We start from the raw sequence: 19,876 nt of genomic DNA on the forward strand, positions 1-19,876 counted from the left end.
TTAAAGATGTAGAATTCCCTCAGGTGGCAGTTTTAGTGCATTTTGCACTTCTTCGGAAAACAAAACAAAAAAAAAACATTTCAAATAAAAGTTTTGAAGAAAAAAATCTTCATGAGTATCTTGACTTTTGTAATTATTTCCTTTGGACGCACATCTTCCAGAATTTCCCTGAGGAAGGTTAGTAACTGAAAGCTGCTTGAATGGTTCCAGATCATATTAGTTATTTATTGACACTGAGTGAATTAAACATGTGGTGAAACTTGCTTATTGATTTGAAATTGCAAATATTCCACACTTTACATTTTGTATTGTAAGGTACTATATTCAGTTGATTTAAGTCAACATTAATTTGTTCAGTTTCCAGAGTCTTACTGTGTTAATACACCTGCTCATACTGCGTTAACATTATTGAATAGCTCAGTCATGAATAAGCGGTAATCGCAAGCAATTCCTGAATGTTACAGATGCACTGTGTCATATAGTTACAAAGCAAAAACTTGATGGTGAACAAATTGCTGCTGCTTACACCTATTATGACAGGAATAAGATGCTTATATTTAACCCATCTTTGAGGTGCTTTGTTAAACTAATATATAATACATTTTAGAATTGCCTAACTTATATATAGGATTCAGGTAAACTTTTCTGTACTTCTGTGTACACTTCTAAAACGAGTGTACATACTTCAAAATCTTATCAATCCATATAAAATAAAGGCACTGTTTACGATCTACAGTATCTACCAGCTCCTTCAATGGGCCATGACATTAAAATGGTTAATGATTCAATTCATCCCATTTCGTTTTTCTTGTATAATCACCAATTATTGAGATAGAAACCCCAGATGTATAAAGAATTAAATGTCAACCTACTACCTACCCAATGGGGAAAACATATGACCCACTCACTACCACAAGACACAAAACACATTGAGACCCCATTTAAACGTCTAATTTATCTCCCACCCCCAAAATGCATGATTCATTTCATGTTTACACACATAACAGGAAGAATATATAATCTTAAACCACCCTGACTTTGTCCCCCTTTCTATGTGCTGAGCCCCCAGGTTTGGGAAGTTTTTTACTTTTTTAAAGTATTTTTAAAATGATATTATTATTATTAATATTATTATTATTATATTAATTTATATTTAATTGGGTATTTGGTTGTTGCTATATACTTAATTAATTAGTAATTGATAGGTAGCATAGGTGTAAGTAATGTGTACATTATAAAGTAATGCACGGTTATGTTATGTTGCTTATGTAATTTAAAAGTGAGATTATTAGTTTATTTTTAAAAAGGCATGTGATGAAACCATATAGGCCACTATATAGGAGCTGACGTATTTTTAGTTACGTTTTTGTCAAATGAATGATCCTTGCTTAAAAAAAAAGGTTAATTATAATGATTTAAATTGGGTGTAGAGGAGAATAAAGCGAGTTTTAATAAGTAACGTGAGGTCTACGTCTTTTTCTTTGTTTGAATAACCTATAACCTAACTATAAGAAATCTATATGTAGTTGTTTAATCAAATGCGAATAGTTTCGTTTGCATTACAATATAACGACTATTGTATCCGAGGCCTCCAGCAACTGTCAGTCAACCAGAAGCGGAAGTCACATTCACGGCCAGCGGAAGTCGTCATGAGTATCGCGATAATACGCTACGAGAGATCGGGATCTGTCCTTTCCGAAGAGACCCTGGCAAGATGGTGGGTGATGTGTTTTTGTACCGATGCTGTATCTTGGAGTATCTTTAACCATCACCCCATAACACCCATGCTCATTGTTCGCATATGGAGGGGTTATGATGGCGAATGTGTCTGGATGGCGGGCAGGGCGGTATTTGTGTGCGATTGGGAGCTTTGAACCGTGTTTCTGCGAGCGCCGATTGTGATGCCCGTCCGGCACGGCGGGGATGTAGCTTCCCGAGGCGTGTTTGAAGCCTGCGGTATTGTCGTCCATGGAGGGATTGACTTAAATGGAAACGTAAACTCACCTGCAGTAATAACGCAATGTCTCCCTGTCCTGTAATCGGGTTTCGGAAGTGAAAATGAAGTAGGCCCAGTCTGCATGAGAGCTTCTAGCTGTGTCAGACGAAGCCGTGCTTTCATCCGCACAGAAATAAAAAGGATGTGATGCGTCCTGTGTTCATGGTTGGAAACAGAATCGGGCTGGGGGGGATTGTCGAAATGCTGTCGTTTTGATCTCCGCACACTAAATGTCTAAAGCTGTTGACTATTGGATGATTTGAGGCCCATGTTGCATAAGCCTAATCAATAACTTCTTTACTATAGCTTCTACCGGTGGTTCCTTACCCTGCTCGTTTTCTTTTTCTTCCAACCGAGCTCTCGATTACTTAATTGAACCCTAATTTAAGTAACAATCTGTTTAGATTACACTTTAAATTGTGTAATAAGAGGACAGGGGGTCCACCAGGGCCGGGATTGACCACCACTGGCTTATATGATGGTTTCTTCGTGCACAGACCTGTGTTGTTTTATAATTGGATTCAAAGTGGTTGAACAATGACCTGTATCTGTAAAGTTGGAGTTTACACTTACTAAACTGACTTTTTTTTTTTTTTCCTTTTTCTTTTCTCAAGGCGGACGTTGAGCAAAAGAAGAAGCGCACCTTCAGGAAGTTCACCTACAGAGGCGTGGACCTGGACCAGCTCCTGGACATGTCCTAGTGAGTCTCTTACTGACTATCAGGATTTGTGTCAGGGAAGGCGTTAGTTACTGTAACGATGCAGCTAAGTGTCCTTTTCTCACCTAGCATTCTGACATGACAAGTAATGTGAATATTTGTTGTTGCATGCACTGTCAAGTGACTTGTAGGCTGATCCCTTTGCCTTTAGGTCTCATTCCAGTGCTAGATTAACCCCAACTAGCAGAAGGGCCAGGTTCCTTCCTGTGACTTTTCCCTTTCGAAGGTTGGGCACAAAAAGTTCACTATCTTGAACCCCATCACTTTTGAAAACACCTAGACCTGTGGTTCTCAATCCTGTCCTGGAGGACCCCCTACCCTGCTGGTTTTTGTTCCAACACAGCTCTCAATTACTTTATTGAACCCTTTATTGAAGTAATTTGATTTACATTTGACTTTAAATTGTGTAACTGATAAAATGTAGGTTTTCCTTATACAATTTTATAATTAAAACCCCTACTTTTCAAAATAATGAAAGCTCTGATTTAGGAAATTAGTTCAATTAAGTAATGGAGCTTGGTTGGAACAAAAGACAGCAGGGTAGGGGTCCTCCAGGACAGGATTGAGAACCACTGCCCTAGACTAAATGTGGCACAGCTTTTGCAAACTATGGATCTCAAACATTGAATCCAATCCAATGATGTCAGGGACAAGTTATCCTGCATTTGTGTCCCAGTGGTCCACCTGACAAACTTTGCCCATCTCCTCTCCACAGCGAGCAGCTGATGCAGCTGTACTGCGCCCGTCAGCGCCGGAGGCTGAACCGCGGGCTGCGCCGCAAGCAGCAGTCTCTCCTGAAGCGCCTGCGCAAGGCCAAGAAAGAGGCCCCGCCCATGGAGAAGCCCGAGGTGGTGAAGACCCATCTGAGGGACATGGTCATCCTGCCTGAGATGGTGGGCTCCATGGTGGGCGTCTACAACGGCAAGACCTTCAACCAGGTGGAAATCAAGGTGAGAGGCAATGGTGTTCTGGTAACCCACTGGGCAGCTGATTGGTGCTGTCTGTGGCGTGGCTGAGTGAAGGGGCTCTGCCTGGTTTTGAGTACTGTGCTCTCTGAAGCAAGGATGGAGATTTTCAACTGGATTGTTTCAAGAGCATGACCTGGAGTACAACTGTTCTTGGAAGGGGTATCAGGTCCTGCCCTCTTCTGTGATTTTAAACTATCTATTTGGATTTTTTTAGGACAATGTGGAATTAAATGACAGTGAAAGCTAGCATATAAATCAAGGTTGGTCTTAAGGTGACCCACAACCACGTCTGATACGTTTCATGTAGAAATTTCCTTTTAAATAGATTTTGAAAGTCATGCCATGGAATTTGTTGTATGGCCTTTTTATTATAATTTAACATTTTAAGTGAGCAATTTTAGGCAAAACCTGTTCTTTTCCACAACCATAACAAAATACTGGCCAAGTGATTGGTGTGGCATTGGTGGGGGTGAGGGTTTTCCGTGCTGATCGAGGTCTCTTCCTTCCTCTGCAGCCTGAGATGATTGGCCACTACCTGGGCGAGTTCTCCATCACGTACAAGCCCGTGAAGCACGGTCGCCCCGGTATTGGAGCCACCCACTCCTCTCGCTTCATCCCTCTGAAGTAAACCTGCTGCAGAGTCTGTCTGTAAATAAAACAGTGATTCTCCACCACGGCTGCCTCTGTCCCTTCTGTGCGTCTGTCCTCAAGCTGGATAAATGGGTGGACGTTCTCATGCTTGTGAGATCTCGGTCGACCTGGATTCAGTTGTGTGCACTGCTCGAGTTTTTCACTTGTAGGTGCTGCATAAATTAATGCCAGGGGAAATTGATTGCAGTGTGCGTCTTGCACAATAGATGGCAGCACAAACTGTTTTAACTGTACCCAGTCCCATGCATCAGTTGTAAATCTATGAAACTGTTTGTTTAGAGTCTCTTGAAGTATCTATCGAATGTCATACATGGTGTAACAATTTAGATATTGCACAGGACAAGCCAAATTAATCTATAGCCATCTTTTAACATCAGTGGTCTGAATACTAGTTGCTTGCATCCCATTTTTATTTTTCATCCTTGTACATCTTTTGAATTCTGTCCAGGACTAAACTGATGGGAATTCAGATTGGTGTTCATATCAATTTTACTAAATAAACATCTATCTCAAGAATAACATTGCTTTGATCGAGACTAAACAGCCTAGTTTAGAACGTGGGACCCAGTTCCTGTGAGCCATCGTTCAGGATACTGGCAGTTCTGTAATTTATGCAGTTTATTTTCTATTTATAGTGGGGTTTTGCAAGATATTTGTATAGCGGTACAGTGTGTATAGAAAGTACTACCCAAACATCGACTTAGCCAAGGTTTATTGTATTGTATTAGCATCCGTAGACTCCTGGAAGGGTATCAACAACATGGAAATGCACAATGAAGCAGTAACTTTCCCTGTGGTCTTCCCAAGGCATTGCAAAGACACCCATTTATATAATCCCACAATCTTTTCTTTTTTTTGCCTCTTGACTTTTAATTTTAGTTAATTGAAAATCAGTTGTTGTGTGTCTTGTGGTAGTGAGTGGGTCATATGTTTTCCCCATTGGGTAGGTAGTAGGTTGACATTTAATTCTTTATACATATGGGGTTTCTATCTCTGTTCCTAGTGATTTTCTTTCGGGATGGAACTAACTTATTTTTGTATTATTTTGCTTGTATCTAATATTGGAGCTCTCAAAACTGGCAGGTGTCACAGGATAGCACAACACCTTAAAAGGCAATGGGATTTCAGCCTGAGGAAAGATGCCCTGGTAAAAATATAACCAGAACCATAATGGGATAATATCAAATGTGTTTGTTCTTCCGTTCGCCGACCCTGTTCGCACGCAGGAAAGAGCACTTTGTACTTGCACCGAGGGTCACTGCCATTGCAATCCCAGTTGTCCTCCACTAGAGGGTGCCAGTTGTATTAGCATTGAGGGCTTTGGTGTGTTTAGGATTCTGCCAAAGGTTCAAACTTAGGCCAATTTCAAGAGGGTTCAACCTGTTCACGCCAAAACAGAACAGTGTGTTCGGTTGAGTCTGTTTTGAAAAATCATTTTGCTTCTAAAAAATATTTTTCTCAGGGGGAGGGTTATTTCATGTTCAATACGATATGTACTTTTAGCAGTATTCGTGTTTGATGATAAATTGGTACACAGTGTATGTTTACGTTGTCTATTTATACATGTAAAATTTATATAATGGGATGTTTGATAGTTTTGGAATAATTATGACCATTTACATCATTAACTGAACTTTTGTTTTATCCAATTGGGGCTGTTATCGGGAATTCCTTTTTATAGCACTACTTTTCGATCATAAGGGATTAAAGTGGTAAAATCAGGCTCTTGAGAAATATAATATTTAGTCTGGTAAGGGTAATGTGTGTCACCCTACAGTGAAGGAGTGCAGAGTCTGTGTGAGGCCACCATTACTTCTGAACTATGCTGTCATCTTCTGAAATATGCTGCCTCCTTTGGAAAATCATCTAAACCGTGTTCAAAATTGTTCTCCTTTCCTTCACTGTAGAACCAGCTATGACCTTACCTCCTATTCCACCTCTGCTACTCCCCCTGACTTTTCTTCTGCTGCTCATGATGTAATGTGACACTTACCTGTTTGTTTCAAACATAACAAAAACACCTGAAAGGACATTGGGATGAGAACAGTCATGGCTGTTTACAGTGATGTGTCTGTGGCAACTCCAACCAAGAGTACAGGAACCTAGCAAGACTGGAATGACAATCCTTACTTCCTGTCATCCCAGGGTACACAAGGTCTTACAACCAGGATGTACCAAAAAATTGGTCAACCAGGTTCAACAGATGCATCAGTTCTCAAGGACTTTGTTTCTTGTTATGTCAAGACTTGGATTTGTTTAGGTCTTTCCGAGTCTTTCACACGGTGGATGTATGTCGCCCTACACTGGTGAGCTACATGTTTCCTGTGTAGTCTGCCGGGTAAAAAGGTCAACGGGGGCCTATGTAGGTCTTAACTGAGCATTAAGGACCTGTATCTGCTGAGCCAATCTGGGGAAGAGGTCACGAGTTTCTGTCCTGCTCTGACTCTACCCAGCTGGCCCACTTCTATACCCCTGCCCTGGTAAGTAGGCAGTGATAGTGGGGGGGATGAGACTGGAGTGGGGGGGTGAGAGTCTTTCTAAACAGGGAGCTATGCTTACAATGTTGCCTTGTGACACTGCATTCTGTTACAAGCTCTTCCAGAACTTCGAGGCAATGCAGACCTTCCATGAATAGACCATCGATTGCCAGTGCCCTTATTCAACTTTTTGCTGAGGCACGGAAAATGAGAGGGGACCATGCCCGTGGGGATGGGAGGATTTATGCGATATAATGTGTGAACAGTATAGGCCACGTTAATTTTTTCGAATTTACTCCTGTTAGTCACTGAATATTTGTCCTATGAGATCCTGCATTGTGTAACTGCGTTGACATTTCACGTCTCTGGCTGAGGGTTTTGATTGTTTGAATATTATTGTCACTGACTCTCTCAAACAACTCATTTTCTTGCTCCTGGAAACAGAGGGGTGTGCAGGGTGGGTTCAGATGAGGACTTGGGGTGTAACAAAGTTTCTCAAAGCTTTAAACCCATAATGCTTCTCAAAAATGGTCTGCCTCTCTCATTGCATTCAGTGCTGCCATTTTGAATGGGCGTTGGGATCCTAAAGGAGCTCAAAACACACTATATCCTTTGCTTACAATTAAAGCAAGGGGACCACTAGTTTCCCCTCAGAATTTGCACGGATAAGCACGTATACAGATGAGACTGGAAAATATAGCTGGATGGAAGTGAGTTTGGCAGACAAGCGTTCAATGTGACAATTGCGGGAAGGGTAAACGTGTCAACGATGGGGGTCTGGGATGTACGTGAGGGGACTCAGACACACACATTGGCTCTAAGATACTTTCCCCATAGGCCTTTTTCCTTTTTTTCTTTCTTGTTTTGCTGCCTCAGTATTTTACAGTAGCCACCCCAGCTGCCTGTGACACAACATCACACATTACAGGAAACAGAAGGAGAGAACAACTCAAGCGCAGTGAACTACCCCGTCTGAACCCAAACACTTTCTCCTCTGGAAGATTGTGCACGATTCTATTTACGTGAATCTCTGCCGTTTCTCTCCGCTTCTCGGTTTTGAAGCCTCGATGTTAAAAGGTGTTTATATTTTATATTGTGCAATGTATTCCACCCACAATTTTCTTTTTATTATTTCTCAAATGGTGCTTTATATAATTATGCAACACATGGAGATATAACCCTGAATTATGCCTGGTACCTGTTGTAGCTGGTTTTTTTTTGTATATTGTTATTCACAAATTGTAACCTATGGATACAAAACTGACTCAAAACCAACAGAAGGGTGTCCCTCTCATTTGGTTCCACCGTACACTTCCTGGAAACGGGTTTCAAAACATAGTTTTTAGTCCCATTAACTGTACGTATTGTCCTCCACGTTGCGCGTATTTCCCAACATTCCCAGGCCATGGGTCTCACCAGAACACCACAGAGCACAATCAATGGCGAAATGGGATGAAAGCAATTTGCAAATACAAACAAGAGCTCTAGCCCTCTGAGCCCCTAATCCAATCAAGCGCACCCAGTGAGAGGCCGGGCAGCTGAGGCCGGCTCTGAGGAATGTACAGTGGAACGGTAAAGGCAATGGAAGAATGTGGTAAACAGATACCGGTCATATTTCCGCATTAAACAAAGTATAAGTGGAAAATGGAGAGGAGGGGGTGGTAATCCCGTCCCCTTTGGACTGGTTTGGAACGTGCTCACTAGTTACAAACACGTACGTTTGACAGACTTTCATCCTCAGTGAAAAATCAGATATTGGACTTCAAGGCATTCAAGACAGAAAACAGGAGACACTTTTTCACACAGAGATGTGTCACAATCTGAACAAACTCCCCAGTGATGTGGTTGAAGGGCAATTTGTGAACATTCAAAAATAGACTGGATAGGATCCTTGATCACTTAGTTATTAATGTACACCAAACGAGCACAATGGGTCAAATGGCTTCCTCTCGATTGTAAACTTTCTTATGTTCAGGTTATAATAAGTGTGGAAATATACAAATTACGAATGTTTCGTCTCTCAATGGTAAGTAGCTAATGGTACCAATACTGCTTTTCCTGCCCTGTGTGAATCAGGTGGCAGTAAACCCATTGAACTGCTCTCTGGCACGACAGGGATGTTTGACGCCCGCAGGAGAAGTGTAGCTACAGGATTGTGCACCAGCCGCTCCCAGGACACTTACAGAGCGAGACTGACATGAGCCTTAATTCCAGTTGTTGTTTATTTCCCACCAACAGCTAATAAAAGAAATGCTATTTGAGATAAGTAGGTCTCTTCCCAGAGCAAACTTGCACCTGTTACCAACTAATGTTTTTTGCCCCCATGTTATTCATTAACTGGAATCTCCAGATCATTGTTTTTTTGTCTTGAAATCCAGAACCTGACAGCGCTGACAGTGTCGCCTCTGAATTGGAAATCTTGAAAATGCATCCGGTTAATTATCAGGCGTGGGTTTGGACATCCTCACTCTGGGGAGAATTTAAGTCTCAAATTTACCTCCCATCACTCGTGACCATGTAGTTGACTCAATTTAGAGTTTAGATTGAAGAAATGGGCCGCTGTATTACTGGAAACACAATAATTTGGAAGACAGTCAGAGTGTAAAGGATCTTCACAATAAAATAAATACATTGTCATTTCCAGGATCTTCACACCTGGCGCTGGAGGAAAAGTTACATCATCAAAACAGATAATTTTTTGGGAAATGGATGGCACATTTATGTATTCCCCTTTTCAGTCCTGCCAGTACAGGCAGACTCTGGGTGACCTGAGGAACCCGAGAGCAGATGTATTGTGTATTTTGTTATGTTTGTTTTATTTTTAAACCGAGAGCGTGCGACATGCCTGGACCTGTCTCTCGTTATGGAATCCAGTTTGGTCAGTTTGGTGTTCTCTGTCACGTGGCAGAATAAGTCACCAGTCAGCAAAAACAGTCAGAGTGAACGAAAACAAGATGTTCAGATGGTTATGAAACTACATGCCCAAGACATGTCTATGACCATGATACTAATCTTGTCTGAGGAGAAATGGCTTTCCAATACAAACGATATCCACAAAATAGAAATTAAAGCAGAATCTTTGACAGTATCCCAGTTTGTTACTCACTAAACCCTCTCCGTACCTACTTATAAACTGGGTCGTTTATTTTATTCACCCAGCCAATATGCGCTGCCACCTCTGCTGAAAATCTTCCTCACCTTTGGTCTCAAGGTTACTTTAAATATGTTCAGTTGCATCACAATAAACAGGGTCCTGTTAAAGGAATACAGCGTTTTATGTTCAAAACATTCTCAAGGGAAAAGCACGCCAAATTTGTGCCGCCAAAAGAAACATAAATATTATTCTCGGCTTCCCGCACCCACTAGAGTGTCTGTCCAAACACTGTTTGAGATGGATTAAAAACCTCCCTGCAGTTAATTCAATCTACTGACAATGTTTTAGTTCCTGTGCTTAGACAAAAGCAAACTGCCACCATTTTGATTGGTCGAGAGTCTTTTCTGCCTACGAAAGAAACCTTGAGCTGTTGTGTGCAGATGCTTTACAGTGCATAAATTCCAGGTATTATTTTCATTTATATATGGTATTTATAAAGATGAAACAAAGAGTGTAACATGCTTGTTGCTGAGGTGCCCCTCACATGATCACAACACCAGCCACTTTTTGAAGAAAGGAACTGCTTTCCCATTGAGACACAAAACGATCATGCTGTTCTTATACATGTTTATTAAGTTTTTAATTACAATTCTCATATGATAAAAGAGGCCAAGAATGTCAGTTACTCGTTTCTTGACACATCTGGGCTATCAGTATCCACACAGTAGCTATCGGCAGATTGTTCTATATACCCCAACGTGTATGGGAATGTCAATATCTCGTTTGAATGCCTTCTACCTGTGTCATGGGAATCTATTGTTCTGACACAAGAAACCCTTTGAGTGTTCGGCCCGGTAATGTGAATTTAGCTCGAATAGCTTAGGTGGGAAATGTACCACACACTGACACAATCTTCTCCAGTAAGCGATGGATGAATAGAGCGATGTTGAAGGAGCCCAGTTGGTTCCAGAATATTTTCTTTGGATGACAATGTCTGCTGTTGAAGAGGAGATTTTTGCCTTCTCTGTTTAGCCATTTTGAATGTCAGAACGTCATTTTAGCCCAGTTGCCTAAAACCTATGAAAGTAATCTTTCTTAAGTGTTTCAAATTTTTTTCCCATAACTAGAACATTATGGGACTTCAATGTGGTAAGAGGCTTTGTGTGACACCCCTAAACTGCAGGAATACCTAAGCATATGTTTAAGGAGCTTCGTTTACAGATTTTGCAACTTCCAAATTTCATACGACTCATAACTAAGCAGAAGCCTGCAGACTGCTTCATCAGCACCCACATTCTTGCGTGTTTACGGGCCCCCGCGCTGTGCTGCTGCTTCGAGATGGTCACAAGTGCGCCGTGACGCTCCCTAACATTTGGAGAGCTTGTCGTCACAAACAGGGCCCTTCTGGGAAGCTGGCGTGCCGGCTCTGGGCGCTTGTTTGTCTGTGTGGGTGTTGACTGCAGCCTTGGCAGGCCCTCTCCCTCAAGACTGAGGGGTGAGTAATGCTGGCAGGAGGCCAGGTCCGTATTTACATGTCTGCAAAGGGGAAACAGGAACCAGTCTAAACCAGCGTATGCTGACTTTTCGGGATATTCCAAGACCTCTCTCTCTCTCGCGCTTGCTTTCGCTCTCTCGGTCTCAGGCTGTGCTTTCTGAAGGCCGGCCCAGCGGAGATAGGCTCAACTTACCCCCTGCTGGCTGTCTGATGGCTGATCTTTGTCTAATTCCTGTGGTTTGAAATGGGAGCTACTTTCCTCCTGCGATATGTGAAAAGAATCAGGGCCCGCTAGGAGGGGGAAGGGGGCAAAGTGTTTTTCTGACGTTACGTAACAGGTCAAAATGAAACGCTAAGTCATAAATTTGTATAATGAAAACTCAGGCATTTTGAAAAGGCTCGTCCTCAGTTGGGGTCAGTGAGTTTTTAGATGCAGTGGACTGAGAAGTTCCTGAGAAAGATTACTTGTGCCCTGGAGGCTGGGAAAGATTAGATTGATTTCATCTGTTTGGCCTAAGATAACAACAAAACAAACAAAATACATGTATTATTCCTCATTTACCTTCTAAATTGTACAATTTTAGCCTAATCTATGAATGCACCGATGGGAGTAGGCTGTAGAGAAATTCTGGATTTGGCAAAGTGTGCCTAAAGTTACCAGTCACAATCAAAGAAAGTGGATTTGTTTCTGTAATTTAATTCCTGAGAAGAATTTGGTTAGATATATCCAAAAGCAAATGAAATCGCCCTGGCTAACACACATCACCAATATTTTGAAACTGAAAATCTATTTTGCATAAGCAGATTACATTAAACAACACAATAAGAGTCTGGACGAGGTACGGTGCAGTGATATGGCAGAGCTGAACTAAAAGGAAAAACAAAGCAGTCATGAAATTTGCCTCTCACCTGTCTTGGACATGCCGGACTCTTTATAAACTGTGGGATAATGCATCTGGAATAAATGAGTGGGTGAAAGAAAATCCTATGAAAACCACAAACTCTTAGTGTTTCTTTGTGTGTGTTGGAACTGGAGCTCCTGAGAAAAGGTTGTGCAAATATAGAGGGGTGGACAGCTGTAGAACCAGGCCAATGCCTCACAGGGTCTCCGGACAGGCCCATTTGGGTACAGGAGTCGAAGAGCCTCTGCCAGCCAGGCTTTGCTGTAGACACAACATTTGATCTAGACTGTTTTTTATAACACAGATGTGATTTCATTAGACTTGTTTGTGAGACTTTCATTTCCCAGTGGAGGTGTGAACCAGGGCTGCTCAGCGGATGGGCTGTTTTGTTCAAAACAGAAAGCGAGAAGTTTTGTCGGGGAAGTAAAATTGGCTTAGCAAACCATGGAAGCTGGGAGCGCAGGAGCTTTCGCTAAAGGGGAAAGCTCTGATTGTCTCTGAATTAATTAAAAGCAGGTGGTGGTTTTTGTTTTTGGCCGTTTTTTTTTCTCCCTTCTCAGTCTGCTGCGTTGTGGTTGGATAGAGACCCTCTCTGACTGGACGAATCAGGCGACCAGTAGAGAAGAAAAAAACCTCTCTCCTGCAAAACTGCTACCACAGCACATTTGACTGAAAACATCCACTTTCACACTCACTCTGGGTTCCCTAAAGATCCCAGGAGTGCAAACTTGGAATTATGGACAATAATGGGTCTTTTCAACTCCAAATGTTGGCGAAGGGATTAGAAACAGATTAGAAAATAAAGAAATAAAGACACCCATAAAAACAGGGCCATAAAAAGCTAAGTTTCATCATTCCTTTGCCTGGAAATTAACCGCCTCAGTCAGTATTAAACCTCCGAATTTAGAAATGATTCTGTTTGTACCAAATTAATTCAGAGAATCATTCACAGAATCAGTCTGGCTAGTCCTACATTTTAGGTAAAGGGATTGAAACTAGAAGAGTCTTAGCTCAATTTCCTGGCTCTGCTACTGGCTTACTTTAAGTGCAAAGAGAGAGGCTGTGATTTGTATAATTATTATGATTATAATTATTGTTATTATTATTAATATGTGTATTAGTTATCAATGTACCTTTGGATAAAAACATATTTTGTGTGACTGCTCTAATTAAAGTGTAATTCAACAGAAATATTTGTGTTTCATATGCTGCTTGCAAACTGAATGAGTAGCTTATGGATTTAGCTTTATCAGAAAAATGTGATCTGTTCTTCCGCAATTAATTTGATTTTTTGGTTTTAATTGTGCTGTAAGCGGATTGCCAGTTCAAATCTACTTCAAAGGTTTTATTGGTCTTGTTGATGGCATATTTGTGGTTCAACGTCTACCAGAGAAATTGAATTATAAACCAGGTGACACAGAAGTAGCTGCAGTTGCATAAAGCGCGGATGTGGGCCTGTGACTAACGAGAGTAATTAGCTTTGCAATTTGACAGCTGTTAGCCCTCGGCAATCAACATGAGTGAAGGCCGGAGCCAAATTAATTAATAAGTATAATAGCATTAATTAAATGTTTGAAAGGGGGCAGCAATTAATGAATACTCTTGACAGGCAGGTTCACTAGGGATGGATCACAATGCTTGAAATGACAAAAGCACATTGCATTGAGATCTCCAGCACTGAATAATTTGCAGAGTGCAATGAAGAAGACGTGACTCGATCAACGTGGCTTCAGAAACCTGGAAAGGGATCAAGGAAGTAAACCTTAAAATGGACTTCAAAATCGCCACACACTCTAGGATTGGAGGAAGAACAATGACATGAGACTGACTTAAATTCCAAATAAACTCGCCAAGTATATGGGTATAAGTTTTGCGTTTTTATCCTCTGAAAGGTGCTAATCCCTGCCTCCACTTTGAGTGGAGAGTTTCAGACCAATTTCTGACCAAGGTTAAAGATCGTGACCTGACGGGTTCCACCTCATAATTCACAGCAGTGTTTTTGTGTAAGATGTGCATCTCATCTCACTTTTGCTAGACCTGGAGCAACCGTTCTGACCCTTTCTAATGGGGGCCGTCGGTGCGTATCGGAGCTGAGATGCGAACTTGAGTCCTCGGGCTTCCCAGACACACAAAGGAGTCGGCTCTCCTGCCAGGCTGCGGACGCATGATTTTTCTCGGCATCTCATCGCACCCCTACATCCCTTTTGAAGAGCTGAAATGTTTCACTCTCTGCGTCGGGCCAATAAACCACACCTGGGGGACCGTGCAGCGTGTTCAGGAAATGTGTGGATCAAAAAAGTTTTCCACTCCGGAGGCCAAGTCTTTCATTTATGGAAAGGGTCTAAATAAAGGTTTCTTGGATTTCCTCTGCCCGATGTGTAGTCATAGGATCATTTTAATGAATTTAACTATGATACATATATATATTTCCCACCCTGGTGAGTAGACTGTTACAAAAAACAATTACCAATAAAAAAAATCAGCTTGTTCTATACAGTTTTCTCATAATTCTTCTCCTGAATGATCTTGTTAGATGCAGACATTCATTTAAAAGATCTTCCTTGGACTAGTGTGCTCATTTTAGTTTCTAGAAAGCGTATAATTGCTTTCTTGAGTCCATCTCTGGCTCACAACCCTATGAAATGCCTTTTCCCTGCCAGCGCCTCATCTGTTTTATGTGATAGTCAAGAATTCCACTAAACACTTGCCAATTATGGGTCCCTTTTCATACAAACAGCCATAGAATGACAGACACCCATCAGGGGCAACTGACATCGGCTTCTTTCTTCAGGGGACACACGCATGGCACCCTGGGAAAAGTCGCTGACTCGCCCCATCTAGGTACAACATGAATGCTGGGACTCAGAGAATATACTCCACACAGTCTGATTCTTTCATTAATCTATTATCATTTGTCCAGTTTTCCACACATATAACATTTAGGAAGTCAATGCATAACTGTCTTTTTCTATGTATTTTCTGTGGCTTGTCTGATCATGCTATATAGATCTTTCTTCAGCTGCTGACACACAATCCCGTGTCCTCCCAGGCCCTTGTAAAAGCTGAATTGAAAGAATTACATAAGCATTGTGTGGGTGTGTTACAGTAATTGCTCCTTACTTATACCTGCCAAAAAGGTGCTTAGAGCATTGTCAGGTTTTGTTTGTTCGAATCCTTGCTCAGGAGCCCAAGACACGAAAGACAAAATGAAGTTAACGAACCTTCTGACATGGATTCGCTTGTGTTGGTGTTGTACTGGTGTTGTGCAAATCTCTTTTCCCATCCATCCCCAGTCATGCTTTCACTTTCCAAAATCATTCTCACGATCATTTTACAAGTCTACTTGCGAAGTCACTCCGGAAAGCTATAGAGGTTGTAAAGTTCTGTGCTTTTCCATTTGATTTGGTCATATATCGCTAGTGTACACACCCGGCTGTTTGTGTTTTTTACCACCATGTTTTGGGTTGCAAATTATTCAATGACAGGAGAGCAGAGAGTGTGACTGGGAGCGACTACAAACAATGTTGTATCCTGTTGTATTTATGTACTGTCACGGGCCGTGTGACAAAATAGTTTCCAGCTTTGTTGTCTAGTGAAATAGTGACTCGGATGTGAGGACTAATCAATGACAGCCATATCTGCCTTGTGAAGGAGAAGTGAAGGAGGCCTTCTGTAGTTATGGTTTCCTTTTAGCTGAGATCAGCTTTTCTTGCTACACCTTTCCGCAAAATGATTTTATTGAGCAAATTCTTATTAATGATATTATGTGACATAAATAGCCCCTCCCCCCTTTTTTAATTACATACAACATGGGAGTTTGATAGAAAAGCAACAGTTATCTGATATGTAAGAACAGCAAAATAAGTAACAAAACGGGAAGTGAGAGAGACAGAAAATCTTAAGCAAATTATTATGCTTACATACACTTGCATGGCTTTCATTTGATAAAGTTTATAAAGTAATCACTGAGAGTAATCACTCTCACTGCTGAGAGGTTGTGCGGTCAAGATTCAAGGATACATGTTTGAAAATCTTCTCTGTTTGGTTCAGAAAGGGAGGCTGAGGTCGGCTAGCTACAATGAAACCACATCAGTCAGCGGGCTATAGCAAAAATGCCAAATTCTTCGACTGGACCCGAGATATAGGGTATCTTCAAATATTTCCAACTGAATCAAAGAATTACAATTTATGTAAATGTCTCTTACTATTTATAGTGCTTCAAGTAAGCAGTTATTTACAATATGAAACTCTAAAGCTCAGCGCACAAATAAAACAGTAAACCAAACTGAACAACAGTTGCTGTCCGAGAAAGCAAACAAATTCAGAGAGAGACAGAATAACACAGATGGGTTGCCCTCCCCACACTCACCTCCTTCTCACTAAAGAGCTTACGTAGCTTTATTTCTGTTGGTTTGGCACATCCTTTTTTTTTCCTTTTCTGTCTTTGAGTTGTGAAAGCCGTTCTTGGGCTGTGTGTGGGTTGTCTCTATTTTTATATTCTCTTCCTTTTTGTGAGTGTGTTTGTGTGGGTAAAGAAGAGCCAAAAAGCTTGACATTTACATGGGGCTAGTTTATCTAAGCCCTTTCCTGTTATTGCTGCTTGGCTGTTTTTCTTCCCTCTCTGATTGGTGCATTCCGCAAGATTCTCATCCCTTACTGGCTCCTCCAGGACGAGCACAAACAAAACGAAGTCCCCAGTGTCAGCGGAGCAACAACTGCTTTGTTAATGGCCTCCTGAGTATTGTGTAACAATCAATTAGGTTCCCCCAGTTCACATGCTTTGGCACTTCGCTTCCTCTCCCAACCTCTGGGTGGCATTTTCAGGCTAGTTATGTCTCATATTCTTACTAGTTAGCTCCTGTATATTGCTTACAGAATCAATTCCACATCTTATCTCTCTTCACTGGAGTAGATAACTTGCCTCAGAATGAAAAAACTAAATAATCCACACAGGGCAATGAGCAGATCGGGAGCACAGGACGTTTCTCTCAGAGTTACTCATTTCAAACAGCACCACAAAGCAAACTACCAGTTGTGTATCCCTGCTCTTACCCCTGCTCTTATGTCCCACAAGAATTGAAGTTTGCACCAACACCTGGTTTCAATCTGCTACAAGGAAGGAGCCATTGGAAACCTGGCCCCTAATAGTTTCCATGAATACTACAGCAGTTTGAATGTACTGGGAATGGGGTCTCTGGCTGTTATGAGTACAGACCCTCAGACACAGAAAGATACATTTATTCCTCGTAGCTGATCTCCTAGTATGTGCCTGAAATGTGTTGAAAAAATAATTCTCATTTGCCTGAGAATGACAGTGTCAATGACAAGGAAAGGTGACAATTTTGAATTCTCTTTTCTGGAATATTGAATGTGTTCTTCAACATACCATCAAATATTTTTCACCTACGCAAAGATGTCTAATGTTTCTTTTAACAAGGCTTAACTACACTTGGTGGCGTTCTTGGGTTTTCAGCGACTTTTCAGAGTCCTGTCTCTGAAGACACGGTTTTAGCTTTTCTGTCTCTCCAGAAACTGATCTTCATTCTTCTGCCCTTTGGGGGAAAACACAGCTGTGACCATGCCAAAGACCACAACGGATTAGAGCTGTTCGAAAATCCACCCCCCCACCCCAAAAATGACATGAGCCGTCAAAAATGACACGATCGTCTGATTTCTACCTCCGCAGAAACAGTCGCCGCCAGTAACCGGAAGGAGAAACACAAGAAGGTGTTGTTATTGACTGTTAATGTGATCTTTGCTTTGTCAAAATGCCGTGCGGTTAGAGCGCCAGCAGTGCACACAAACACACGTGCATTGTTTTATTAGCAAACTGTGAGTTGGAGCAGTTTGAATCCGTAAGTTGTGAAACTCTCCCACCTCCTCAGTTTCCTTCAACTGCCTCAACTTACAGCCAAACCACTGCCCACAAGAACATTGGTACCTACTCTCTGTGAAATAATATTATTATTATTATTATTATTATTATTATTATTATTATTATTATTATTATTATTAATAATAATAATAATAATAATAATAATAATAATGATAAAAATAAAGATTTATTGTCCATTAAATCAAACATAAAATGGGCATTTGTTTTCAGTTTGCATCAAGGCACAATACATATGAAAAACCACTGAACACACAGCATCAATTTATAAAGGATTATTACCAATCAATGAAGGGTAATACTGTGTAAATAAACATTTTTTACTCTAGCCGCAGGCATTTATGGTCCATCTGCATGTGGGCCTCCCTCTCAGAGCACGCTGTTCAGTTTGTTTTTGTGGCCGCTGTGCTTATTTTCCTTGGGACAGGAAGGCCACACTTTAGGAGGTTAGTGACAGTGTGAGAAACCAGGGGCTGCCAAAGGCCAAGGGAGGAGGTCGGGGGGAGAGGAAAGACGTAAGAGGCACACGCAAGCCTGTCGAGAAGATGAGCCTGTTTTTTTTTTTCTTCCCATGCCTCCCCCTTAGCAACAGCGCATCTTGACCCTGGCCAATTGTGGCCGCCTGGATGGGTGGGGTGACTGACACAAACCACCGCCTCAACTGCCGCCACTGCCGCCCCCCCTTTCTCCCCACCCCAACATCCGACTCTCATATCAAGCGTACATGGAGGAGTCTGACTTCCTGCTCTGAGGGTTCGGTGAGATGACAGCGAGTGATAAGACGACTCTTTTCCTGTCACAAGGCTCCTGCTGCAGAACCAAAACCTTTTGCAAGAAGATACACTCTCAGGGACGTGTGTGAGGGGAGAGAAATAATAATAATAATAATAATAATAATAATAATAATAATAATAATAATAATAATAATAATAATGATGATGATGCTCTCACTTCCTTGGCTGACCTGTTTTCTATCTGTGTGGAGTGTTTACGTTTTATGGGAAATGGCCGCCACGTACTGACGTAATTCCCCGTCAAGAGAGATGTGCTAAGACTTGTTTTTTGTATCGTCACACCACTGCAGAGGTAATATTCAATTCTCCTCAGAGTAGATTAGGAAAGGGCTTCCTTGACTGGCACTCACCACATGATGCATTTGCACTGCTGCTAAATTGCACTGCAAAACGGATAGGTTAGGGAAAAAACATAGAGACACTCATTCGAAATGGACTTGGGAACAGGATGCATGTCATTTCCATTCTCTGTGTATTGTAACACAAGCTCAGTATTTCTGGGGTTCGAGTTGACTTTTGTTGTGTTATCAAAGGCTTTCCTATCCCATGTCCAATATTCAATACGACTCTCAGTTTCCTGCCAACAATCATTAACAAAGCCTTTTCAGAGTCTTATGCTGTTGTTCGTTGACGTGGGATGTAAATATTAATCTCAACAGGGCGAGTAACTAAGAATCAGGCAGAATACGTGACTCAATGCAGGCAACAGCAAGAAACTGGTTACAGGTAAATGTAACATTTCATTCAGTGCTTTGAACTGCTTTGAACTACTTTCAATTTGTCCAAGCCACGATGAAGACTCTGAACTGAGCTGCCACCAGTTCGTCAGCTCACTGCTGTTGGGGACAATCAATTTGTTTGTTGAACCGTGCCTGAAAAATGACGTAC

General features: G+C 41.5%; 1 protein-coding gene and 1 non-coding gene across 2 annotated transcripts; both read left to right on the forward strand.

Moving 5' to 3' along the window:
* Positions 1-1,621: 1,621 nt before the first annotated feature.
* On the forward strand, positions 1,622-4,356 carry rps15 (ribosomal protein S15). The gene is made up of 4 exons (XM_066695333.1): positions 1,622-1,717; positions 2,611-2,696; positions 3,430-3,664; positions 4,197-4,356. Exons 1-4 carry the CDS (start codon positions 1,715-1,717, stop codon positions 4,308-4,310), a joined length of 438 nt encoding a protein of 145 aa, XP_066551430.1. The 5' UTR covers positions 1,622-1,714; the 3' UTR covers positions 4,311-4,356.
* LOC136718633 (small nucleolar RNA SNORA35) lies at positions 2,823-2,953 on the forward strand. Its single transcript, XR_010805304.1, has one exon. It is a non-coding gene; the product is annotated as a small nucleolar RNA SNORA35 (small nucleolar RNA).
* Positions 4,357-19,876: the final 15,520 nt, after the last annotated feature.

Source organism: Amia ocellicauda, chromosome 22 (assembly GCF_036373705.1).
Source record: "Amia ocellicauda isolate fAmiCal2 chromosome 22, fAmiCal2.hap1, whole genome shotgun sequence".
Lineage (NCBI taxonomy): Eukaryota > Metazoa > Chordata > Actinopteri > Amiiformes > Amiidae > Amia > Amia ocellicauda.